At 47.9% G+C, this 22,497-nt stretch overlaps 1 protein-coding gene across 1 annotated transcript in view; it reads right to left on the reverse strand.

Annotated features, from left to right (window-relative positions):
* The window catches only part of PSTPIP2 (proline-serine-threonine phosphatase interacting protein 2), a 275,577-nt gene that overhangs the window by 119,434 nt on the left and 133,646 nt on the right, over positions 1-22,497 (reverse strand). Inside the window, exon 2 of the mRNA XM_078674746.1 lies at positions 21,751-21,851. Coding sequence (XP_078530872.1) covers positions 21,751-21,851 — 101 coding nt within the window. The remainder of the gene's footprint in view (positions 1-21,750; positions 21,852-22,497) is intronic.

Here is a 22,497-nt window from a genome sequence, read left to right on the forward strand (position 1 = left end):
GCTACATACCCAAAGGGTCTCAAGGCGCTTGGAGAAGGGTGGGGAGTTACTTGTCAAATATCCACGTTTTAAGTTGCTTTCTGAATGCTAGGTGGTTCTGAGTAAGGCGAAGGTGAGTGGGAAGTGAGTTCCAGGTCTTAGCTGCCAGATAGGAGAAGGATCTACCTCCCATGGTGGTTTTGTTGATGCGAGGTACAGTGGCAAGGGCTTGGTTGGCGGATCGTAGCTGGCGGGAGGGGGTGTAGAAGGACAGTCTTGTGTTGAGGCATTCGGGTCCGATTTCGTAGAGCGCTTTGTGTGCGTGGGTTAGGAGCCGGAAAGTAATCCTTTTATTGACGGGGAGCCAGTGGAGGTTTTTCAGGTGTCCAGAGATGTGATCTTTACGCGGGATGTCTAGTATAAGCCTGGCTGAAGCATTCTGGATGCGTTGGAGTTTTTTCTGGAGTTTTGCGGTGGTACCGGCGTAGAGGGTGTTTCCGTAGTCCAGACGGCTCGTGACCAGAGCGTGGGTGACTGTTTTTCTCGTTTCGGTGGGGATCCAACGAAATGTTTTTTTGAGCATGCGAAGAATGTTGAAGCAAGATGAAGAGACGGCGTTGACTTGTCTGTTCATCGAGAGTGAGGAATCCAGGATGACGCCCAGGTTCCGTGCGTGGTCCGTCGGGATGGGTGCTTTTCCAAGGGCCTCTGGCCACCAAGAGTCATCCCAGGCGGAAGGGGAGGTGCCTAGGATGAGGACTTCTGTTTTGTCTGAGTTCAGTTTCAGACGGCTATGCTTCATCCATTCGGCTACTTCTTTCATTCCTTCATGTAGGTTGGTTTTGGCGGTGTTAGGGTCTTTGGTGAGTGAGAGGATTAGTTGAGTGTCATCAGCGTAGGAGATGATGTTGAGGTTATGTTGGCGTGCGATGGCCGCGAGGGGGCTCATGTATACGTTGAAGAGGGTGGGGCTGAGTGAAGATCCTTGTGGTACACCGCAGATGACTTCAGTGGCCTCTGACTTGAATGGTGGGAGGCGCACTCTCTGGGTTCTTCCGGTGAGGAACGAGGTGATCCATTCCAGTGCTTTTCCTTGGATTCCGATATTTCTGAGGCGTTGTAGAAGGGTGCTATGGCAGACCGTGTCGAAGGCTGCGGAGAGGTCGAGGAGGATGAGGGCGACTGTGTCTCCATTGTCCAGTAGAGTTCGAATGTCGTCTGTTGCTGCGATGAGGGCGGTTTCAGTGCTGTGCTTGGCTCGGAAGCCGGACTGTGAGGGGTCGAGGGATTTGTTGGTTTCGAGGAATGCAGCGAGCTGGTTGTTGACCGCTTTCTCGATGACTTTGGCCGGGAATGGAAGGAGTGAGATAGGGCGGTAGTTTTTGAGTTCGGTGGGGTCAGCTGTGGGTTTCTTCAGGAGGGCGCTGAGTTCGGCATGTTTCCAGCTTTCCGGGAAGGTTGCAGAGTTGAGGGAGCAGTTGATGACATCTCGGAGGTGCGGTGCTATAATGGAGTCTGCTTTGTTAAAGATGTGGTGAGGGCATGGGTCTGTGGGGGATCCTGAGTGGATGGAGTTCATCAGACGGATGGTGTCCTCAGTGGAGATTGGCTTCCAGTTATTGAGGATGTTCAGGGGGGGAGGGGGTTCTGCAGGGGGATGGGTGGGTTGGTCTTTGGGTCGGTTGTCGAAGCTGTTGTGGATGTCAGCAATTTTGTTGTGGAAGAATGAGGCTAGGGAATCGCAGAGGGCTTGAGAGGGGGTGATGTCGTTGGAGTTGGCTGAGGGGTTGGTGAATTCCTTGACGATGTTGAATAATTCCTTGCTGTTGTGGGCGTTGTTATCTAGTCGGTCCTTGAAGGCGGCTTTCTTGGCATTCCGGATCAGTCGGTGGTGTATGCGGGTGGCGTTTTTGAAGGCGTCCTTGGTGTTGGTGGTTGGGTCTTTTTTCCAGGCCTTCTCAAGGGAGCGACAGAGTTTCTTGGATTTCTTAAGATCATCGTTGAACCAGGAGGCCTTCTTGCTGCCTAGTTTGATTTGTCGTTTTTTCAGTGGTGCTAGGATGTCGGCGCTGTTGGATAACCATTGGGTGAGGTTGGTGGCTGCTTGGTCGGGGTTTGAAGAGTGGGCTGGGGGGTTTAGAAGAAGCGATGAGGAGATCTGGTCGAAGGTGATTTTGTTCCAGTTTCTTTGCAGAGTGGGTTGGGGGTGGTTGTTGGATGTGGGCTTGTTGTAGGTAAAGTGAACGCAGCTGTGGTCAGTCCAGAGGAGAGCTGTGGAGTGGCTGAAGGAGACATGATTGCTGGAGGTGAAGATAGGGTCGAGTGTGTGACCAGCGATGTGGGTGGGAGTGGTGACAAGTTGTTTGAGTCCGAGGTTGGCGAGGTTGTCCAAGATGATGGTGGTGTTGCGGTCGTTGTTCTTTTCAAGGTGAAAGTTGAGGTCTCCCAGAAGGATGTATTCCTCGGAGGGGAGCGCGTGTGGGGTGATGAAGTCCGTGATGTCTTCACTAAATTGTGCGCGGGGTCCTGGTGGCCTGTAAAGGAGGGTGCCTCTGAGTGTGGACTTGGGGTCGATGTGGATCTGGAAGTGAAGGTGTTCAGTGTTGGCGAGATTGGTGTCTGAACTGGTTGAGATGCGGATGGATTTCTTATGGGCGATAGCGATGCCTCCTCCTGTGTGATCGGTGCGGTCCTTGCGGATGATCTTGTAGCCTTCCGGGATGGCAATGGTGATGTCTGGGGCTGAGGAGGCGTTCATCCATGTTTCTGTTAGGAAGGCGACGTCCGGAGAGATGGTGTCTAGTAGATTCCAGAGGTCAATGGCGTGCTTGTGGACCGAGCGGGTGTTGAGCAGGATGCAATTAAGGTGGTTGGGGTCAGGTGTCTGTTGTGTGTTCGTAGCTGAGGAGTTGTTCTTGGTGCTGTCGAACTTGCAGGAGTAGCAGGAGAAGGGTCCATGGGTGTGTCCAGGAGCGGCTTGGACGCAGTTGGGGGTGCGGCCGGGGTTAAGGGCTAGGAGGGTGGTGGCATCGTAAGTAATGCGGGAGGGGTGGACATTACGAGGACCAGGGGCTCTGGCGCTGGGCGCGGTCCAGGCGCGGACGGGCGTAGACGGGCTTACCTTTGGCGCACCTTCGGCGCAACTGGGGCGCGATCGCTGCGCGTGAACGCTGCACGCGGGAGCAACTGTCATAAGAGGTTGTGGAGGGGGGAGGGGCGAGGGAGGATCGGATGGGAGGCGGTTGCGTGGTGGAGGGGGCGGTCTCAGGGCAGAACAACAACAACAGAAGCAAATGGCGGCTATAACGCGATTTTTGACCCGGTTTGAGGAAGGAGCAGAGGTATGAGCTAAAAACGCTGATAAATGGTTAGCAAATGCAGGTTTCAGCAAAGGTAGTTCAAAATAATCAGTAAATGCAGGCACAGTTTATCACAAGCAGGCAGGCACGTTCTAGCGCTAAACGAGGGCAGCAGCGCTATGCAGGTAACAGAGAAAGTTAACAGCAGCGTCTAGGAAGCTCAGCAGCGCGATGTGTACGATACCAGGCAGCTCAGGGCAGGAGTCAGCGAGGGCAGGAGGGAGCGACCGTACTCAACGAGGTCGAGGTGGTCACAGCGCTTTGGTGGACAGGGGTGAGCTTACAAGCAAAGTGGGAGGGAGGATCGGATGGGAGGCGGTTGCGTGGTGGAGGGGGCGGTCTCAGGGCAGAACAACAACAACAGAAGCAAATGGCGGCTATAACGCGATTTTTGACCCGGTTTGAGGAAGGAGCAGAGGTATGAGCTAAAAACGCTGATAAATGGTTAGCAAATGCAGGTTTCAGCAAAGGTAGTTCAAAATAATCAGTAAATGCAGGCACAGTTTATCACAAGCAGGCAGGCACGTTCTAGCGCTAAACGAGGGCAGCAGCGCTATGCAGGTAACAGAGAAAGTTAACAGCAGCGTCTAGGAAGCTCAGCAGCGCGATGTGTACGATACCAGGCAGCTCAGGGCAGGAGTCAGCGAGGGCAGGAGGGAGCGACCGTACTCAACGAGGTCGAGGTGGTCACGTGGTATGTGCCTACGTGTTCCCCATGTTATGTCATATGTGCATGATCGATATGCATGTATTCCCCTATGATCGATTAAAGACGCAATTACAGTTGTGTCCATCTCTAGTATGCCAGTTTCCAGTTCTCGTGAATACAACGAATATCAGGCCTATGTAAAGCTACGTTGCCACGTTTCACAGTGTGCATGTTAATTCATTGAATTATCCCCGTTTCTAGGCCTCAAAAGGGCCCGGACTCAGATTCAGCTCCTGTTTCCTGAACCCTCTCCGAGGAGCGATACAGCCCCCACCTGTATCCCTGACCCTTAGTTTACTTTCATGCCTCGCAGTGCCCGGCTCGGCCTGGCTCTGCCTCCGAGTCTGCCAAGAGTATGTTATGTTTCTAGTTATCAGTCCAGCCCTCCTTTTCTGCATTCCTAAGCTACTGAATCGCACCAATAGTTTCCGTCATGGTCTAGCCTTTATGTCTCCATGTAAGAGAAATACTGTATTAATATTCATAGAATATTCCCCGCACACACACTACATATAGGATTATGTATGCACCAGTCTTAATGTCTGTTAGCCTTTGCTCTGCTAACTTTTGGATTCTATCAACATGTTCTCTAAACACTAGATACTAGATAGGCTTTAGGTACAGGTCGCTCTGACACTCCAGACTTTAGTCTCCTCTTCTAGCGCAGAAGTCATAGCCCCCAGTTCTCCCTAGTAACACGTCATTGTCAGTTTGCGCGCACCACTAGGTTAGAGGTCCCAGCTGCTCAGGTAGCCCCCTCCATGTTTCCGCCCCGTTTATGACATATTCAGTTACGTTTGCATCACATGTCTATGTATACGCCCTGTACACGCCTTCTTGTTGCATCAGTTCTGCCTTATCTTTCGCGACTGCTACAAACTCCGCCTACTGCTACGCCTACTGTATTGAATGCCATGTATTTTGTTTAACTATATATACTAATGTACTGTTATTAAAAGTTATCCTATTCCAGTCCTTCCTTCCCAGATGCGCATCTTCCCCAGATCCCGTACAGGCTGTCCTGTTCTTGTCCTTTATGCTTAATTAAAGCCTGTATACTCTAGCTACCTCGTATCTTGACTCTTATTTATTGAGCTAACCGTTTATTGATTATTGTCAAAAATAGTACCGGTAATTATTTATTTATTTACCACAAAGTGCAGGTGCTCGGCGGGTGCGAGGGTGTCGTCGGTGTTGGTCATGATGCGGATGGAGGTCTTGTGGATGATGGCGATGCCTCCTCCTGTCTGGTTGACGCGGTCCCTCCGGATGATCTTGTAGCCGTCCGGGATGGCGATGGCGATGTCGGGCGTTGAGGAGGCGTTCATCCAGGTTTCCGTGAGGAAGGCGACGTCTGGGGCTGTGGTGTCGAGCAGGTTCCAGAGCTCGACGGCGTGTCTGTGGACCGAGCGGGTGTTGAGCAGGATGCAATTCAGGTGGCTGTTGCTGATGTTCGTCGAGGTCTTGGGCACTGCTGGAGTGGTGCAGGTCCTGATGCAGGCGAACTTGCAGGCGTTGCAGCAGAAGGGTCCGCGGGTGCGTCTCGGGGTGGCTCGGTAGCAGCCCGGGAGTCTGCCGGCGTTGAGTGCGTAGAGGTCGGTGGCGGCGTAGGTCCGGCGGGAGGGCTGGTGGCTGCGGGGGCCAGGGGTCCTGGCACTGGGCGCGGTCCAGGCGCGGACGGGCGTAGACGGTCTTACCTTTGGCGCACCTTCGGCGCTCAATCGGTGCTCCCGCTGCGCGGTCGCTCTGGGGGCGTCATAAGAAGGGTGCCGGTAGGGAGGGTCTGCGGGGAGGCGGGAGCGGGTTAGCCAATCGGCTGGCGGGGGGCGGGGCCGCGGGCTGGCAGCGGCGGGAAAAACGGGTGCGGGCGGCCCTGCGGCGGCTGGGGCGCTGGAGGAGGGAGGAGGGAGCAGGCGGCAGCAGGTAGGCACAGGAGCAGGTAGGTGCTGGAGCGGGAGGCAGGATGAGCGTGGGGGCGACCAGGCCGGTAGAGGCGCTGTGGTCGTGGAGTACACACAATTTAGACTTGCCCGCGCATGCGCACAGTGGTAGACCTTCCCTCCCCCCCCTCTATAGGACAGGCACTGTCATGCAGGGACCCGGGGCCCCGGTCTCTAAATAGGCAGAATAGGATCCTGCTCGTAGCCAATCCTGGCGCAGTGTTGCTGTTAACGCTGCGCCAAGATTGGCTGCTGCAGTAGGAAGGTGCCGTGTGTAGAGTCAGCCCGTGAGTGACCAGTTCGTCCGTCGTCGTTGTGTGCTCCTGCCTGCTGACCAGTTGTGTTGTGTGCCAGTCAGTGCCCAATGACTGCTACGGACGGTCCAGACCACGTAAGTTTTTTACTGACTGTGCCCGTTCCGCCAGCCAAGTGTGGCCCTCGAGGGCCCCGTTGTTTACCCGCTCCCGAGGATCAAGGGGGGCGAGTCGGAGAAAACGAAAGTGACAGTGCAGCTTTATTCAAAGTAAAGACTAGAGCTTAAATCCTTCCCAATCCTGAGCCCGAGGAAGCGCTTATTGGTTCCTGTACTGCTAAACGGAGATTTTCCACACCGGGTGTCTCTGGCAGACCTCCTCAAGGTGAACGGACCACATCCCACCGGTTAGTAGTCTGGGAACCATAACCGCGTTCCTAAAAGTGATATAAAAACACTGGAGAAGCAATTTCCATTTGGTGACACATATAGCAAGTGACAACCTACAATAATGAAATCTGTCGAAGAAAACGTCATATGAGAGTAGGCGCTGCAACACATCATAGTGACTACAAGAACATTAATTTAAAAGAAAATGTGGGATGATAGCATAGTGCAAAGTTAGAGGGAAAATCGTAGATTTGGGCTGTGCACTGCAGAGGTGCAGGCCGATGGCGTGGTCAGGGCCCTGCGGGGGGGGGGGCTGGTGTCCTGGTTGTCGCTGCAGGAGAGCGGGCTGTGTTTTTTTAATTTAATCCTTGAAGCGCAGTGTGTGAGAACTCGGGGTTCATCAAGCCCGTGTCCCCCTATGAATTCTGGGGTGGCTGACATGGTGTGGAAATCAGTGGACAGGAAGTCGCGGGACGGGAAGGATGGTATTCGTGTAACATATTAAAGTAATGCTGCACTCAGAGTTCGGGTGGCTTTTGCTAGTAACTCCTTAAAACAATGTTTGTTTTATACTGGATATAACATATATAACACAAAATAACTCCCTACTCTCTACCCACCACCCACATCGGATATCCACCCAACCTGTATCCAGTGAATCCCATTTGTCCCAACCAAACAGTAGGAGATCTCCTAGGGGGGTGACAATGCACAAAGGAGGCCGCTATAGGTTAAAATAGCTATTACTGCAAAACATGCCCAGCCAATATTGAAAAGAAGAGTTTTACAGACAAAAGAGATCTTGTCTGGGCATCTGACAGGTAGCAGTGAGTTCGAGCCCAATGTAGCAGTTATCTGAGCATCTGGCTTCAACAGTTCGCAGGGCGAGGGGACTGGAAGGCAGATAATCATTTCCCAGAGGGCGAGTTCGAATTTGGCTTATGGTGCTTCCAAAAATCCATAGCTTCTTTTGGCAAATCAAAAATGTGGGTCTTCCCGTTGAGCTTAAAGTGTAAACGCACCGGGTAAAGCATGGCATACCAAAAGTTCGCCCACCACAGGACCCGTTTTATGTCCTGAAATTTGCAACGGGCCTCCTGAACTAATGGAGTGAAATCAGGAAAAAAGGAATGCAACAGGTCCGGAAAGTGAATTTCTCGCTTATCGGAGCCATGCGCAAGCAGTGTCTCGATCGTGGTAGTTCAGGAGCTGGGCTATAATGAGTTGCGGCAGAGCGCCAGGGGCTGATCTAGGGGCAAGTGCTCTGTGAACCCGCTCAATTGCAAATGTTGAGGAGAAAGTTTCCAGACCAAAAAGCTCCATAAGAAATCGTTCCACGTATGCTTCCATGGGGCCCGTGTTGGTGGACTCAGCCACCCCAGCAATACTTATATTGTTGCAGCACGATATGGCCTCCAAATCCTCCGTCTTAGCCGCTGTTGCCTTGAAAATTCGTTCAGTGCGTTCTAGGCGGTTAACCACAGCCGACTGTGTATCCTCCACTTCAGAAATGCAATGTTCTGCAGCATCAATACGAGTCTCATGCTGCTAAATGTGGCCATGCATACAGTCCAAACAGGCTGCCAATGTATCAAATCATCTATGGCCTTGAATCCGGCTCACAGTTCAGCCATGATAGCCATAACACCATCTGTGGAGGGGGGATCAGACTCGGGAGGGTCTGTGGGACCTGGGGGGTCCCCATGTGGAGGAAGTTTGCTGTCTTCGCCCCTGGGGGTCATCGCAGCCTCGAAGGTGAGTTGTTGCTGTTTAGGGTCGCCACGGCCTATGGTGTGCGGCAATATTGGAGTGGTGATAGTGCCGCTGATGAGTGGGAAACAGCGCACGTTGAGGAGAGCGGTCATAGAGGAGAGCCAGCAACAAAGATTCATGCACTTGAGTGGAGTGATATCCCCCCGTAGCAATCAGGGTTAGTAGAGAGTGTGCTTAAACCACAGATGTCAGCTCCAAATATCGTTTTCAGTCTGACATACAGGTCTGCCCAAAATGTGAACATGGATAGGAATCCTCTATTGTAACTCTTCCCATTCACTTAACGGTCTGTATGGCTTTGCACCATACCTAGGGAGCAGCAATCAATGAGGCCCCGGTGGAGGGTGCACCCCACATGGGGCCTTTCAGCACTCCGAGGCCCGAGGCCTAACGACAGCGGCCCTCTACGCTGGTAAATCAGGCTGATATTTGTGGTGATCAGCTGAGCCAGGGAGTCGGGCGATGAGGCAGCAATAGGGGGAGAAGAGACTCACTGCCACAGGTTGTTGAATAATTCGGGCATGCGAGGCAACAGGATGTCTATCGCACCTCCGCACAACCCGACGTCTCCTCTGCTCCTGCCTCGATTTTCACGCATCCGCTCTGCCACAGCCCCACACTCAGGCTCGCCCACGACCTCTGCAGCCACAGGGTCTCCAAGGGCTGCATCAGGCCACAGCCAGCGAAGGGCCTTGCGTGGGTTAGAAGTCTGAGATCCTCACCGCCGAAGGCCCAGGATGTTTCAGGGGTTGGCAGGCATCGACGGGTATGGCCAGGTGCTGCTATTACACCGACAGGGCAGAGCATGGCTGAGTTTATTAAACAGCCGCTACGGAGCTTTTTGGTCAAGCAGCCATCTTGGTGCTCAGCCTGGCCATGCCGCCTGGTGCTTAAAAACTCATAGCACCAACTTGAGACTTCTGGTCGCGCTTGAGTATGGCAAAGCTAAAGTTTGAGGCTGACCACGATGGAGCCCTGGTCGGATACACTAGGAGGGAGGCTTACAAACTTTTCTAGAGAATTTTCTCTTGTCGTTGTGCGGTCTCCTCCAGTAGGCCGATTTATATACAAAGTCGGCAGATTGCTTCTCTGCGATACCCTGGTTAAATCCTGGAAATCTGGACCTCCGGAGCTTTCAGTGGGAAAAACCTGAAATCTAGGCCAGGTCATGGTGGAAGGTAGCCAGTTTGACTCTTGACTTCAAGTCGGTCCCCTTATGGAGCTTTTTCCAAAGTTTGTGCCAAACTTCTGGAACTTCTTCCAGAAGTTCCCCAGGAGTGTCCAAAACACAAATCCAAGGATGGTCCTTAGAAGTATGGGACTAAAATTCCCACAATGCACCTGATCAAATCCTTAAAAGTCCTCCGAATGCACTCCAGGCTGGAGACTTCATGAGGAAATTGGTGCAGAAAAGCTCTGTTAACCTGTTGCTTTCTAACTAGTCCACTCCTTAATCCTTTTGAAGCAAGGCAAAGACCTCAGGGCTGTAGTTCCAAGTGTGCAGCAAGAGCAGTCCTCCAGATTGCAATCATTAGGGGTGCAGAGAAGTGTGGCTCAATGGTTAGAGCGGCAGACCCTGATGCAGAGGTCTAGCCCGGGACCAGGGTTCAATTCCCCGCCTCGGCGGGACTTGGGCTCAAAAATTCCACGGACCTGATAATTCTCGCCTCGTGCCTATTCCAATCATGGAGTCCCACTCTGCAACTCTGGGCAATAGCTTGCTTAATCTCCACAACGGCCCCCACAACGCTAAGGATGCCTGGCCTCCACATTGGGGGTGCCCAGGAGTGGACACCTCACAGGGAAAGCCAGGATGGGTTCCACAGCGGTATTCGTACAAGCGCCTTGAGACCCTTGCGGGTGAGTAGTGCGCTATACAAGTATCAATTTACATTACATTACATTACAGACCAGGATTCCGACAGGGCAGTCCTTATCCTTGCAGTTTCAAGCAGCAAATCTGAGTTGCTACTCAGCTCTCACATATTTATTCAATGATCTGCTTTGACAAGCAGGGGGGCACCCCTGTCCAATGAGGTGCCGAGTGCCACCCAAAATCATGACAGCTTCCAGATTATGGCATATTCTTGTCCCACAAAGAACTGCACTTTAAAATTCCAGATGAAGAATTCTTCTCCAAGAGAGTAAGACCTGGCTGAGCCAACATACTGGTGTTGCTCATTTCCCTTAACACTCTCCCTCCAGGCCTTCTGAATATTCCATTTCTGGTCCTGTCATCTGGCTGGAAAAATACAGGAAAAGAGGGTAGGCCGGGCTGGCATTCCTTACTGTCCTTCTCTCTTTGAAACCTAGTTTGATTTAGCCAGTCTCCTTTATGACCTGCGCTTTGCAGCTGCAGAGCTACCCCTACTAGATAACCTATGCTCTACGCAGGCCACTTATCACCTCATCAAAGCAGCTTGGCTAAGCCTATTAAGGCTGACCAATCAGGAGGAGAGGCTGCTAGAAGGCTGGCTGCTAGAAGACTGGATTTTGGCTCACAGAAAAGAAAGTCCTCTGGCTTATCTTCTGTACTACTTATGATAAATTCAACAGTGTCATGTTATTGAGTTTATCATTACCAATCTTCTAAGTCCTTAAGGGACATTTCTTTAGCTCCTGCCTATCAATATTTATACATAAATAAAATATTCCAATGTTAGCCTATGGAGCTAATAATCTACAATGTGGAAAAATGAAATTGGCAGTTTCTCCCTCACCAAGGCATATACAGCATGTTTTATAATACCCCTTAGGCACCTATGGGAGACCTTATGGGGAGACTTATATGTAAAAATAAGGTTAATTACCACTTTGGAAGTAACTTTAATTCCAAAGTCGAATCTGCATATATTTTAAAGACATTTTGCAAAGCAGGGTTGCCTCTAAAAAGGATAGCAAACAACACAGCAGTGCACACTATAGTGAAGGAAATATACTGGGCCTCTAAACCTGCCTGCCTATTATATTAATAGGGTCTTATAGGTAGTTTGCATCCCCCTTGCCTTATTATATACTAGGGACTTACAGGGATATGTCATTGTCATTTGTAATCATGCCTAATTACCATATACCTTCTCAATTAGAGCACTGTCCCTGGGCCTGGTCAGCAGAGCCCAGGGCACAGAGTCAGTATCCACCAGTATGAGCCAAAAAATGGGGGGGATCAGGGCAAAAAGGGTGACTTTCTCACAATATCTAGAACTTTGTTATTGCTATAATTAAAATCCCCCTTGTGCCCACTAAGCATGATAAATTAATACTTATGAAAATTATCAAACACTGCAGTTACATTTTAAATTAATAACAATTCGATGCATACACAACACACATTACAAAATTCACTGAGCTGCTCTGTTGACACAAGTGTTAAACTCTGCAGATTATTCCTAGATACGTCATGTTTAAAGAGGTAAAACATGCTGCCACCTTTGTACACGTACAGAACAAACTGAAAAAGTGATTAACACGCAAAATGCAATATTGACTAATGATGCAACCATGAAAAGCAGAAATGACCATATCTGATCTTATTCTTGGCATTTCTAAATTTTTCGACAGCTTCCTCTTTCCATAGTTGCCACATCTAGTATTTTTACAACATACATGCTCTCATTCTTCACACAGCCCATGTTATTGAACCAGACAAAACTGAACTACTGAAAAATTAACATGCAATATGGAGATGTTTTAAGGAACATGAAATTAATTTACATTTATGACTTTGTCCTCGTTTACGAGGGCCTCTATAAATTATGCCACCGGTGCAAACAGTAAAAACATCTGTTTGCAATGGGGTCGGAAATATGAGTTTGTCGGATTAAATCACACCCGGAAGTTATCAGCTGTAATAAAGTCCGTCAACTGGAATTATGGTATCGCGCCTCTAGGCTTGGTAGACACAACTGCTGTCACAGCAGAACATATATTCTGTGGCCTCGGTTATGAGTGTCTCGTTAAATTCCAACACCAGTGCAACTAGTGTCAGAATGATAAGAATGTTAATGTTTACTGCGCCAGGTAGTTAAAAGGTGGGATACAGTCTGCATTCGACAGGCCCAGGCCACAGCTGGATACAGCTGCTTTTGGTGCAGAAAGCAACATCATTTGCATGTCAGACTCATCACTGTTGAACCAGTACTTGTTAATAGCCCCCACGACATGCTGAGGTGATTGTGTCAGTATTCTAAATATATTACAAAGCATATTTTGGTACAATGCTACTTTGTAACAGTTCCTAAAATAGTAAAGCGATGGGTGAGAAAGCTGAACTAATTTGAATAAGAGGAAATACACCAGGGTACGTTTTAATCAGATTAAAACATGAGGAAGTAACACACACGCCAGGCAAAGTGGCTCACGAGGAAGATGTTTACTCATGCCCTGGGGCTGGCAAATACAGCTATCGATCACAGAACGCGGTGTGCACTCATTTAAATGGTACGGGGAGTCAAATACCTGTACCATTTGTTACTGGGAAGCAAAAACAACACGAGCTCTGTGTATGCAAAGAATCACAAACTGAGAGCTGGGATTTCCCACGGGTCTTTGTCGGAACCCCACAGGGTAAAAGCGCAGGCAGGACTAGAATCGGGTATTTTGGAAACTGTCTTTCCTGTTTGTATGTCACTGCATATACTGTAATACATGTTTTGGTATCACTTTCAATGCTCTCTAATGTAACATTTCTCTAGAGTTTTGTAGTAATCTGGTGCTAAGTGAATGCTATATAATTACCTTATATGTGGAGTGGGGGAGTTTATGAGAAATCAATGAATTATTCAGTAAAGGGAGTGAAAATGCGTGGATATTTCAACTACATTTCATCAGACGCCTCAGTCAGACCCGGGTGGGGTGCCTCCCTGGATCCAGAATCCCACTGCCTGTCATGGCCTCTCTCTCCCCGATGCCTGCATGGTCTGTGAAATGTGGCGACTAAACTTGCAGAGTACCAGATCTCTTCGGGAACCACTAGAAAATTAAATGAGCACTTTTCTGAGGCAAAACCATTTGTGCAGCTCACAGAGACATAGTGTGGTCTTCTCTGGCTACATTCCGGCTATCCTTGACAACAGAGTGACCCATCATTGCCATATTATGGAACTTCTTGGCATTATTCTGGCACGGTCTGCATACCTGTAGCCCACATGTGAAATTTTGCGATCTAGCTTCACTCTGAAGGTTCAGGTTGTACAACTTAGCACAAGCGACAATCTGCGAAGTACGGTCTTCTGCTGCTTCTAGGACACTTTGCACTGTGGTGTGACTTCTGTAGACCACCGCTGATTCATTATTGGAAGCTGGAGACCCCTGGCCTATGCAATTGTTTTTAGAATTTAAACTTCAAACAAAACATAAAACATATAAAAAGAAGCATGCATCAAATAAATGCTTAAATATCAATATTTTCCACACACACATACCAAATGCCACAACATTTCCAGAATACAGTCCCCAGAAGCACAAACCATGATGGTTAATCTCGGGAAGAAGGGGTTCACGCATCTACCCCTCCCTAACTAACAACACTCCAACCAGTCTGGGCCGGCTCGGGAATCAATGATTCAAGGGGGGGGTGGGTGGGTCCCCTAGAGGAAGAGTATTGGACGGAGGCCTTGATGACAGCTAAAACTATCACCACCTCAGCCAGGCTCCGCCGTTGTCCAACTGTAGTACCTGCCTATCTGACCGCAAAACGTCTTCATAGCGCTGGCTTGAGACCGACTCCGCCCTGTACTCTCTGCGACCAAGATCAGGCAGACTTCTACCACATGGTGTGGGCCTGCCCCCTCCTAACGCAATATTGGGAGACATTAGAGAGGGAACTCACAGAGGTCCTGGGATGGGAGGACCCACACAATCCACATAACACACTCCTGGGGTCACAGATGGGTTAGATGGGTCCAGAGCTGACAAACTCTTCCTCAGCACGGCCATGGTGGTGTCAAAAAGAGATATAGCTGCCAATTGGAAAAGCCCTGCCCCACCTAGCATAACGAAGTGGCGCAGGGGAGTGGACTGGTGTCCGACGCAGGAGAAACCTCTGTACGAAGCCAGAGGATGCCCGGCTAAACATCGCAAGGTTTGGGGCAAATGGTTGGGCCAGAAAGAATAAGCACGGTCTACTCCATTAACTCTGTATATTGTATGTGGCCTCATGGGATCATGGACTGCAAAGCATACAAAAGGACATAGTGTGGCTGCGGTCATCGCTGTAATGTGCTGTGTTTTAATAATTCACCTGTGTTCTTTTGTTCGAAAACCAACAAAATTGAGTATCAAAAAATATATATTTTGTTTAATTCACAATAAAAGATAGCCAAAAACACATTTTCAATTGTATTTCTTTATTTGTAAGTACATTATTCATTTTGATGAATTATTTTAATATATTTAATTTTGTAACGCAGCCGCGGAACCCATGAGCAGGCCTCACAAACCCCCAGGGGTCCCCAGACCACAGGTTAAGAACCACTGGTGTAAACAGTTAATTCACTGGTGTAACCACTATTGGCCCACAAGCAATTCTCTTTTGCGCAATGAGAGAGGTTTGAGCTGGTCTACCTACATTGCAAAATCCTCAATAGCATTAGTAAAAGCCCGAGTTTCCTGTGCTCATGGTGAAATTATTGTGCCACTTCTATGTGGATGGGTTATATTTTGTTAATATCTAACCTGTGACCAGAGATGTAACACCAAAGCAAGCCATACCAAAAAAGAGATGGGTATGCTCCTTCTCCCACATCGCAGCAAGGACCTGGAAGAGGATCCCCACACACCTCTGGACTATAACCTCACTTCTGGATTTCCAAATGGCCCTCAGGATCTGGCTGTTCCAATAAGCCCCAGGGGCGTAACAAACACCCCTGCAGTCCCCGCGGTGCTGGGGGCCCCCAGTCTTCAGTACGGGAAGGGGGGCCCCATCAGTTCAGCTCATTTGTGTAGAGCTGTGTATCTTGCTCTAAAGCAGCTGCAGTGTGCAGCCTGCTCTGAGCTCCTCACGCTGTTTGTGTTGCTCTGGTTGCAGATGGAGAGGTGGGGGCATTGTAGTGAGAAGGTGGCTATTTTGGATGCCTGGGGTCTGGGCTCGGGCGCTTGTTCCAACCTTCTCATAATCGCATAGGTGGTACGCAATGCATCCATAGTGTGACGGGTGTCTATACTTCCAGTCAGCTAGGCTGGAAATCTGAGTTGCCTGGTGCAAGTCCTAGGGAGGTGCAGTGCCTAAAAAGGGTGATGAGCCGGAGACCGGCGCGGAGGCGCCCAGGATTGCCAGTGGCACATACATGACTTTCGCAGCGAAGGGCAACCGGGCACTGAGATGGCAGAAGAAAGGGGTTCAGCGAGGCCAACGCACCCCTCCGAAGCACTGCCTGGCGGGCCAGAGGCCAAGGACGACAGCTCGGAATAGTGAAAGCACTGACTGGGGGGAAAGGTGGGATGTGAACCGCACCAGCATGTTGTGCTCTAACAAAGATCAAAGCTAGAACTGTTCTTCGAGGCTCAACGTTTAACTTAAGCTTCGTGCCCATTTTAAAATCAGTTCTATACCGAAGTTATCATGGGGAAGCTGTTACATTTAAACAAGCATTTGCAATGCAATAGGTCTCGAATTAGGAAAGTGTGAGCTATTGGTATTGTAAATGACAACATTTTTTAATACATATTGGTTTTGAAAATATATAAATTAATAGCATTATTATTCACAAAGCCAATAGCTTACACTTTCCTAATGCGAGTCCTATTGTCTATGTCAATGCTTGTTGGTAGCAAGCAAGGCCAGTGCTGTTATGGTGCTGAGTGATGATGTGGTTGGGCTGAGTGGTGTGGTGGTGTCCCAGAGTGATGTGGTGGTGTCCCAGAGTGATGTGGTGGTGTCCAAGAGTGATGTGGTGGTGTCCCCGAGTGATGTGGTGGTATCCCAGAGTGATGTGGTGGTGTCCCCAGAGTGATGTGGTGGTGTCCCCAGAGTGATGTGGTGGGTCCTGAGTTGTGTAGTGCCTTGAATGTGAGGGTGAGGAGTTTGAATGGACTGTTTCTGTTTGGGGAGCCAATGTGTTCCCTGATCAGGATTTAGATTTGCAGCATTCACGACATTCTGGCTATCCCTGGCATAACACTGCCCAACCTAGCTATACCGGGAGAGTTCCTGGCTATATTCTGGACTTCCATGACACAACAGTCGCACATACTTCCTATAATGTGGAATTATAATCACACAAGAGGTGAGCTGTGCCAACCTGCATCCCTGTAGTATAAGACCACGTCCAGTAGAAAAAAGTTCAATAAGATTGCAATCAACAGCATTAAGCTATTTCTGAAACTGCCACTTCCCTAAGTTTGTGTTTTTTGGTTGCTTAATAATTCCTACTTAAAAACTTAAGTACATGCAACTTATTCGAAATGAAATGTATTTTTTAAACGTGCACTATATGATGGCAATAAAATAGCAATATTTGAAGAAATCCTTTCCACATTGTGGGCATTCTATACAAATGTCTGTCTCTCTTAAGCATGAGTACAGTCTTCTACAAAAACAATTAGATTTTTTAATTGTAGTTGAACACAATAAACTTAGCGCCAATGCATGAAGTCAATTTTTTCTCCCAGTAAGCTTAGTTAGGTTATGTTAAGTGTCCCGGCGCGAAAGCCAAATGGTAGAAAAGGGAAGGAAATAACCAAACATAAGATTACTTAAATAGCAAGGTTTTTAACTGTTTTTTTTTAATACCCTTGGCTCTCAATGTTTCGTAATTCCAGAGGCAGGGCATTCCAAGCCATGGCCGCTTTAACAGAAAGGGAACTACTGCCTAGCCTGGTCTGGCGGAACCTGGGAACAACAGCAAGCCATTGTCCTGTAGAACGAAGATAGCGCGACGGTTCATAAAACGAAAACCATCTCCTAAGATATTGAGGCCCTACCTTATAAAGGGCCCCGTGGACTAATGTCAAAGGCTTAAACGGTACCTGCTGCTCCACCGGGAGCCAATGCAGCTCGCAAAGGTTCTGACTGGCACTGGATCTACCCGGCATACCCAACAAGGCCCTAGCCGTCACATTCTGGACAATCTGGAGCTTTTTTAACTGATAAGCCGGGAGACCAATGTACAAGGCATTGGCATAGTCTACTCTTGACAGAATGACCGCACGGGTCACCATTTCCTTAGCCCTTTTAGGTAAAAGAGGCAGAAACTTCTTTATGCGTTTCAGTGCGCAAAAGCACACCCCCGCCAGTTTATTGATCTGCGGCCGAAATCTCAGATCTTGCCGAAACCAAACCCCCAGAATTTTTGCTGGACATCCGGAAGAGCTGTGCAAAGGGTAGCCCACCGGCCAAATATCCTCTCTGAACTGCGAGGGGAAAGAACCATAGAGAAGTACTTCCGATTTCTCCTCATTGCACTTCAGTTGGGCCTTTGCTAGCCACTTAAAGACCTCAGCGAGGCAGTTCTTTGCAGAGGTCGGAGAGGAGTCCATTTTGTTCCACGCAAAGAGGAGCTGGGTGTTGTCAGCATAAGCTATGACCTTAGCACCCAGCTCCTCTGCCAAGTAGACCAAGGGCGTCATATAAACATTGAACAAAAGCAGGCTCAATGTAGAGCCCTGGGGAACGCCCGTATTCAGACTTCTAGGAGTATATGAAAACGGAGGCAGCCAAACTTGCTGTGATCTATTGGCTAGGAAGGATTCAATCCACTTCCATGCCTGCCCTTAGGAGGTCTTTTAGTGTCCTCATGGTGGGGTTGGGAGGAGGGGACATTATTTACTGTCACAGAAGTTCTACAATTTTATTTTGGGGATGTTGTTGGGGGGCAGTGAGGGAAAAATGAGGGCAGGGCAGTGCACTTCAGACTATCCTATCTCATCTTTATCATGCCTGAGTAATAATTTCTCCATTCCAGTCCTCGTCCTGGTTGTCTCAATAGGTTCTACATAGGCATACTCTACCCTTGACCGACCTGTGTGTTCCTGGCACAAAGTGTCCCTCAGTCTTGATTCCAAAATACTTTGCTACCAGACTAAACAAGCATTTGCAATGTAATAGGTCTCGCATTAGGAACATTTTGAGCTATTGGTATTGTAAATGACAAATTTGTTATTTATGTGTTGGTTTTGAAAAAAGCGAAATTAATAGCTTGGTCATTTACAATCCCAATAGTTATAACTTTCGCAAATGTGACACCTATAGCATTTGTAATGCAATATGTGTTATATTTATGTGACTTAGATGTATTGATATTGCAAATAACAATGGCTTTTAATTTTTCTCCACATTTGTCTGCTAGGATACCCAATCCATATTGAGCCTCCATTTCTCCAATTGTGGTACCTCTATGTTGTCTTAAGTCTGGCCACATCACTGAGTGCAATCATGAGTCCCAAGTTGAATTTATTTCTCTATAAATTCTCATCAGACCATATTTCCAACTGCTCTACTTTTGCATATGTGATCCTGTGGATTCTAGAACTATAATCATATGAATGCCCCCCTCTCAGAATTGTGTCAATGTCAGACTTAACCATATGATGTAGTAAAAGTCTCTCAGGCGGCCACACCCTCTCAAGAACATCAGATTCCATATTCCCAACCTTTTTAACATACTACACATGGTGTACGGTGGTTCATTTGTGAAAAATTGCCAGGACCTAGCTCAAGAGGCCAATGCAGCTTGCACCACTCACAGGCCCTGCCAACGCTGCCAATACCATTTTCAATACAACTACTAAAAATCACACCCCTACAAGTGTGACTATTCCAGACCACCCAAAGCTACTAGAATGGCCTGGATGGCTGGGATTATTAATTTTTATTGTATATTTTATTATTATATACTTTGTTGATGGGCTCACCTCAATAATAGGCAAAAAGCTCCACCATGTGGTGATCTGCCATAAGTGCTGGTGCCAAGCACCGGCAAACACTCCCTCAAATTAACCACTGGTGGTGTAATATTTTTCATTGTAGCAGTCTGAATCCTGATGGTATGGTTACCTCTTTAGGTACTGAAGGCCTCTTCCCAATCGGACACCTCCACTATTCCTAGGTCAGCCATTCACCAGGTTTAGCATTTATTTAGGGTGCATGGTGCATTATTCATCAGCATTTTATAGGTCATAGACAATGCTTTTCTAGATAGTCTCTTGGAGACTACTCTGCATTCAAATGGCGTCCGGTCAAGATTTGTCAGTCCTTGCTTATATGGGTAAGTAAGGCACGGCAGAAATATATAATGAGTATTTCTATAGGTTTCAGGTTATATTGTTCTGCAGGTTGCACATTTGAGACTGGATCCAAGTCTTTTGCCAGTCCAGGATCTCCAGGGAGTCCTTTAAACAGTATAGACATTTTCTATGCCTTATTTGAATACCATGAAAATCCATGAGTACTGTGTAGGAGGTCAAGGGTTTAATTTCCAGAAATATGAGTTTGAATATAATGTGACCTATTAGTTAACTAGTCAGTTAATTAATGCCAGTCGAAAATTCAGTTTGTGTAAAGCTTTGTATATTTAGTTAATACTAGTATTAGATATTTTTCAATACTAGTATTAGATATTGTCTAACTAAAATGTAAAACATCTCAATGGTATTGGGTTAGTTACATAATTCAGGCTTATCTATTTATTTCTTGCTTCCAAATCAACACTTTATTTCCTCTCCAAATTTTTCCTTGACACTAGCATTGGTCACAAGCCAGCACTATACAAAAAATACAATAAATAAATGCAGAATAGTATTTCAAACCTAGCCCAAGTCCGATTTGTAAATCTGTTATGAGTAGGATAATTATAGGCAGGTGCTCTACAGATGGAACCAACGACCTACTGTACCCATTATGAATTCTCCTCCAGTGAGAATACACACACACACATATATATATATATATATATATATATATATATATATATATATATATTACTTCGAATCTTCTGGTTTCCACATCTATCCACAGAAGTCACGGCACCACAGCAGCTGTAAGTTTCAATTATTTATTCTTTAAAAAACCATGTGCAATAGCAACAGGACGGCCTACGCGTTTCGACTATACTTAGTCTTCAACTGGACCATAGAGTCCTATGTGTCTAGACAATTTATATTGTGCTCTGTGTTAGTGCCCTCGTCAGTTTCCATACCATTTAAAAATACAACTAGACTACCAATCCTGAGTATATTTACAAGGCACATTATGTATATACTCATTATAAAGGCTATTCATGGACTCACATGAACATGACCCGTCATCATGTTTTGAGCTCTAGGATTAACCTGTCCATGATCCTATGGACAAAAATGCTAGAAGTGTGGTGGTGCTGTACATCAAAAGTGGACGTGATCCTTATACTGAGGATGTTGTGGGCAAGTAGTCGAGCTGGAAAGAAGGTTTATTACATGAATTAGAAGTACACGTGTCACTCCTCAAGGCTCATCTTTGTTAATAACTCAGCTAATAATCAGTGGCGGCTGCCACCAAGTATCACGCGTGAGGCAGGGGCAGAGGGGGTGAATAGGAAAACAAAATGTACAACGTTACTTACCTTGCTGCTGGACCACCACCTCGCCTCGCGTTATCCTCTCCTGTTCCTGCTTGGTATAGGAAGCACACCCAGGCTCCCCATAGCAAATCGCAATGCTGCAATGCAGCATTGTGATTGGTCTGAGCGCCGTGGCTGGACGCTCAGACAGGCAGTGAGAGCCTGTGCATGTTCCTTACCAGGCTGTGTATTACAGCCTGGTGAGGACCATGCAAAGTGTGCATGACGGTTTGGCCGGCCCAAGACGGCCGGCCAAACCGCCATGCGTACTTAAGTGCCCATCACTCCTCCCTGGCTGGTTGTGATGACAGCCATGGCCCACCCCAAAAACCTGCCTCACAACGGAAAAATAAAATTATAATAACGTAGTGTTATTATCATTTTGTTTTTCCTATTTCCGCTGCTCAAAATGCAGTAAGGCAGTGCTCCTACGCCCTGGTGGAGGAGCCGCCGCCGCCAATAAGTGCACCGTGGAGTAAGGGAGTACATGAAAACAGGCTTCAATTCGACAAACAAACCCTCAAAAAAGAGACAAGTAAAAAGAATCATCTAAGACAATCAAACAAGACCCAAAACCGGTCCCTGGCCCTGTGGTTTGGGGGTGCGGCCGAGCTGTTTACCAGGCCTGGTTTCTGCTGATTTTTTTACAGCGGCCGATATTGCAGCTATGCTGCAGAAACGGCCTTGTAACAAAATCAGCCCCTTAGGGCCCCAAAACCGGGCCCCAACCCTGGTGGCCCACCGGGGAAATGCCCGGTGCCTGCTATGGCCAGTCTGGCCCTGGAGACAATGATTGTATAAGAATAGTACATACCTTTCTTTCAGGAAATCTTCAAATTCTTTGCAGTTCTTCCTGCCTTCATTCGAGTAGTGGATGATACAGTCGTAACCCGCGGTGCTGGTGATGTCAGGACTCTGTGAGCAAAAACATCTGAGTTTTAATTGATGGTCCTCTTCGATTAAAATAATCAAATATCGAATGATGGGAACAGTCTAATACACTTGGATTGTGGCAACTCCTATACAGAAAACTCCTCCAACTTACGATACAATTCCTTCCACACCCACCACATCGTGCGGTGCTGGCATGCACTTCTGTGAGCCCACCCTTTCCATCTGGATTAGATTCATGAAGACGATTTAGAGCTCTCAAGCTTCCTATCAGGGTCCCACTCAACCTACTATCTTCGTTGTCAAGCAAAACTGTCCTAGAAAAAACCATAGAATCCACAGGCTTACTCCGTCCAACAAGCCATCAAAAAGATGTTACTGTGGCTTTAGGATAGGATAGGATATATGTTTATAAAGCGCTTGAATGCCGAGACGTCTTGGCGCTGGTGTATGTGGAAGTGGTGCAGCCAGCATTACAAGGACTATATTGAGGCAAACAGCCAGATCTTTAGATCTTTCCTAAAGGATTGTCTGATAGACTTTGATGTGCCACTCAACTGCAAATGAGATGGGCAGAAGATGTGGAGTTGACTGGCACTGGCACCCCCAGGCATTTGTCTGTTGCATCTATTTATCTGTCATGTCAGGTTCACTGAGCTTTTCAGTGACA

This window comes from Lissotriton helveticus, chromosome 2_1 (assembly GCF_964261635.1).
Source record: "Lissotriton helveticus chromosome 2_1, aLisHel1.1, whole genome shotgun sequence".
Taxonomy (NCBI): domain Eukaryota; kingdom Metazoa; phylum Chordata; class Amphibia; order Caudata; family Salamandridae; genus Lissotriton; species Lissotriton helveticus.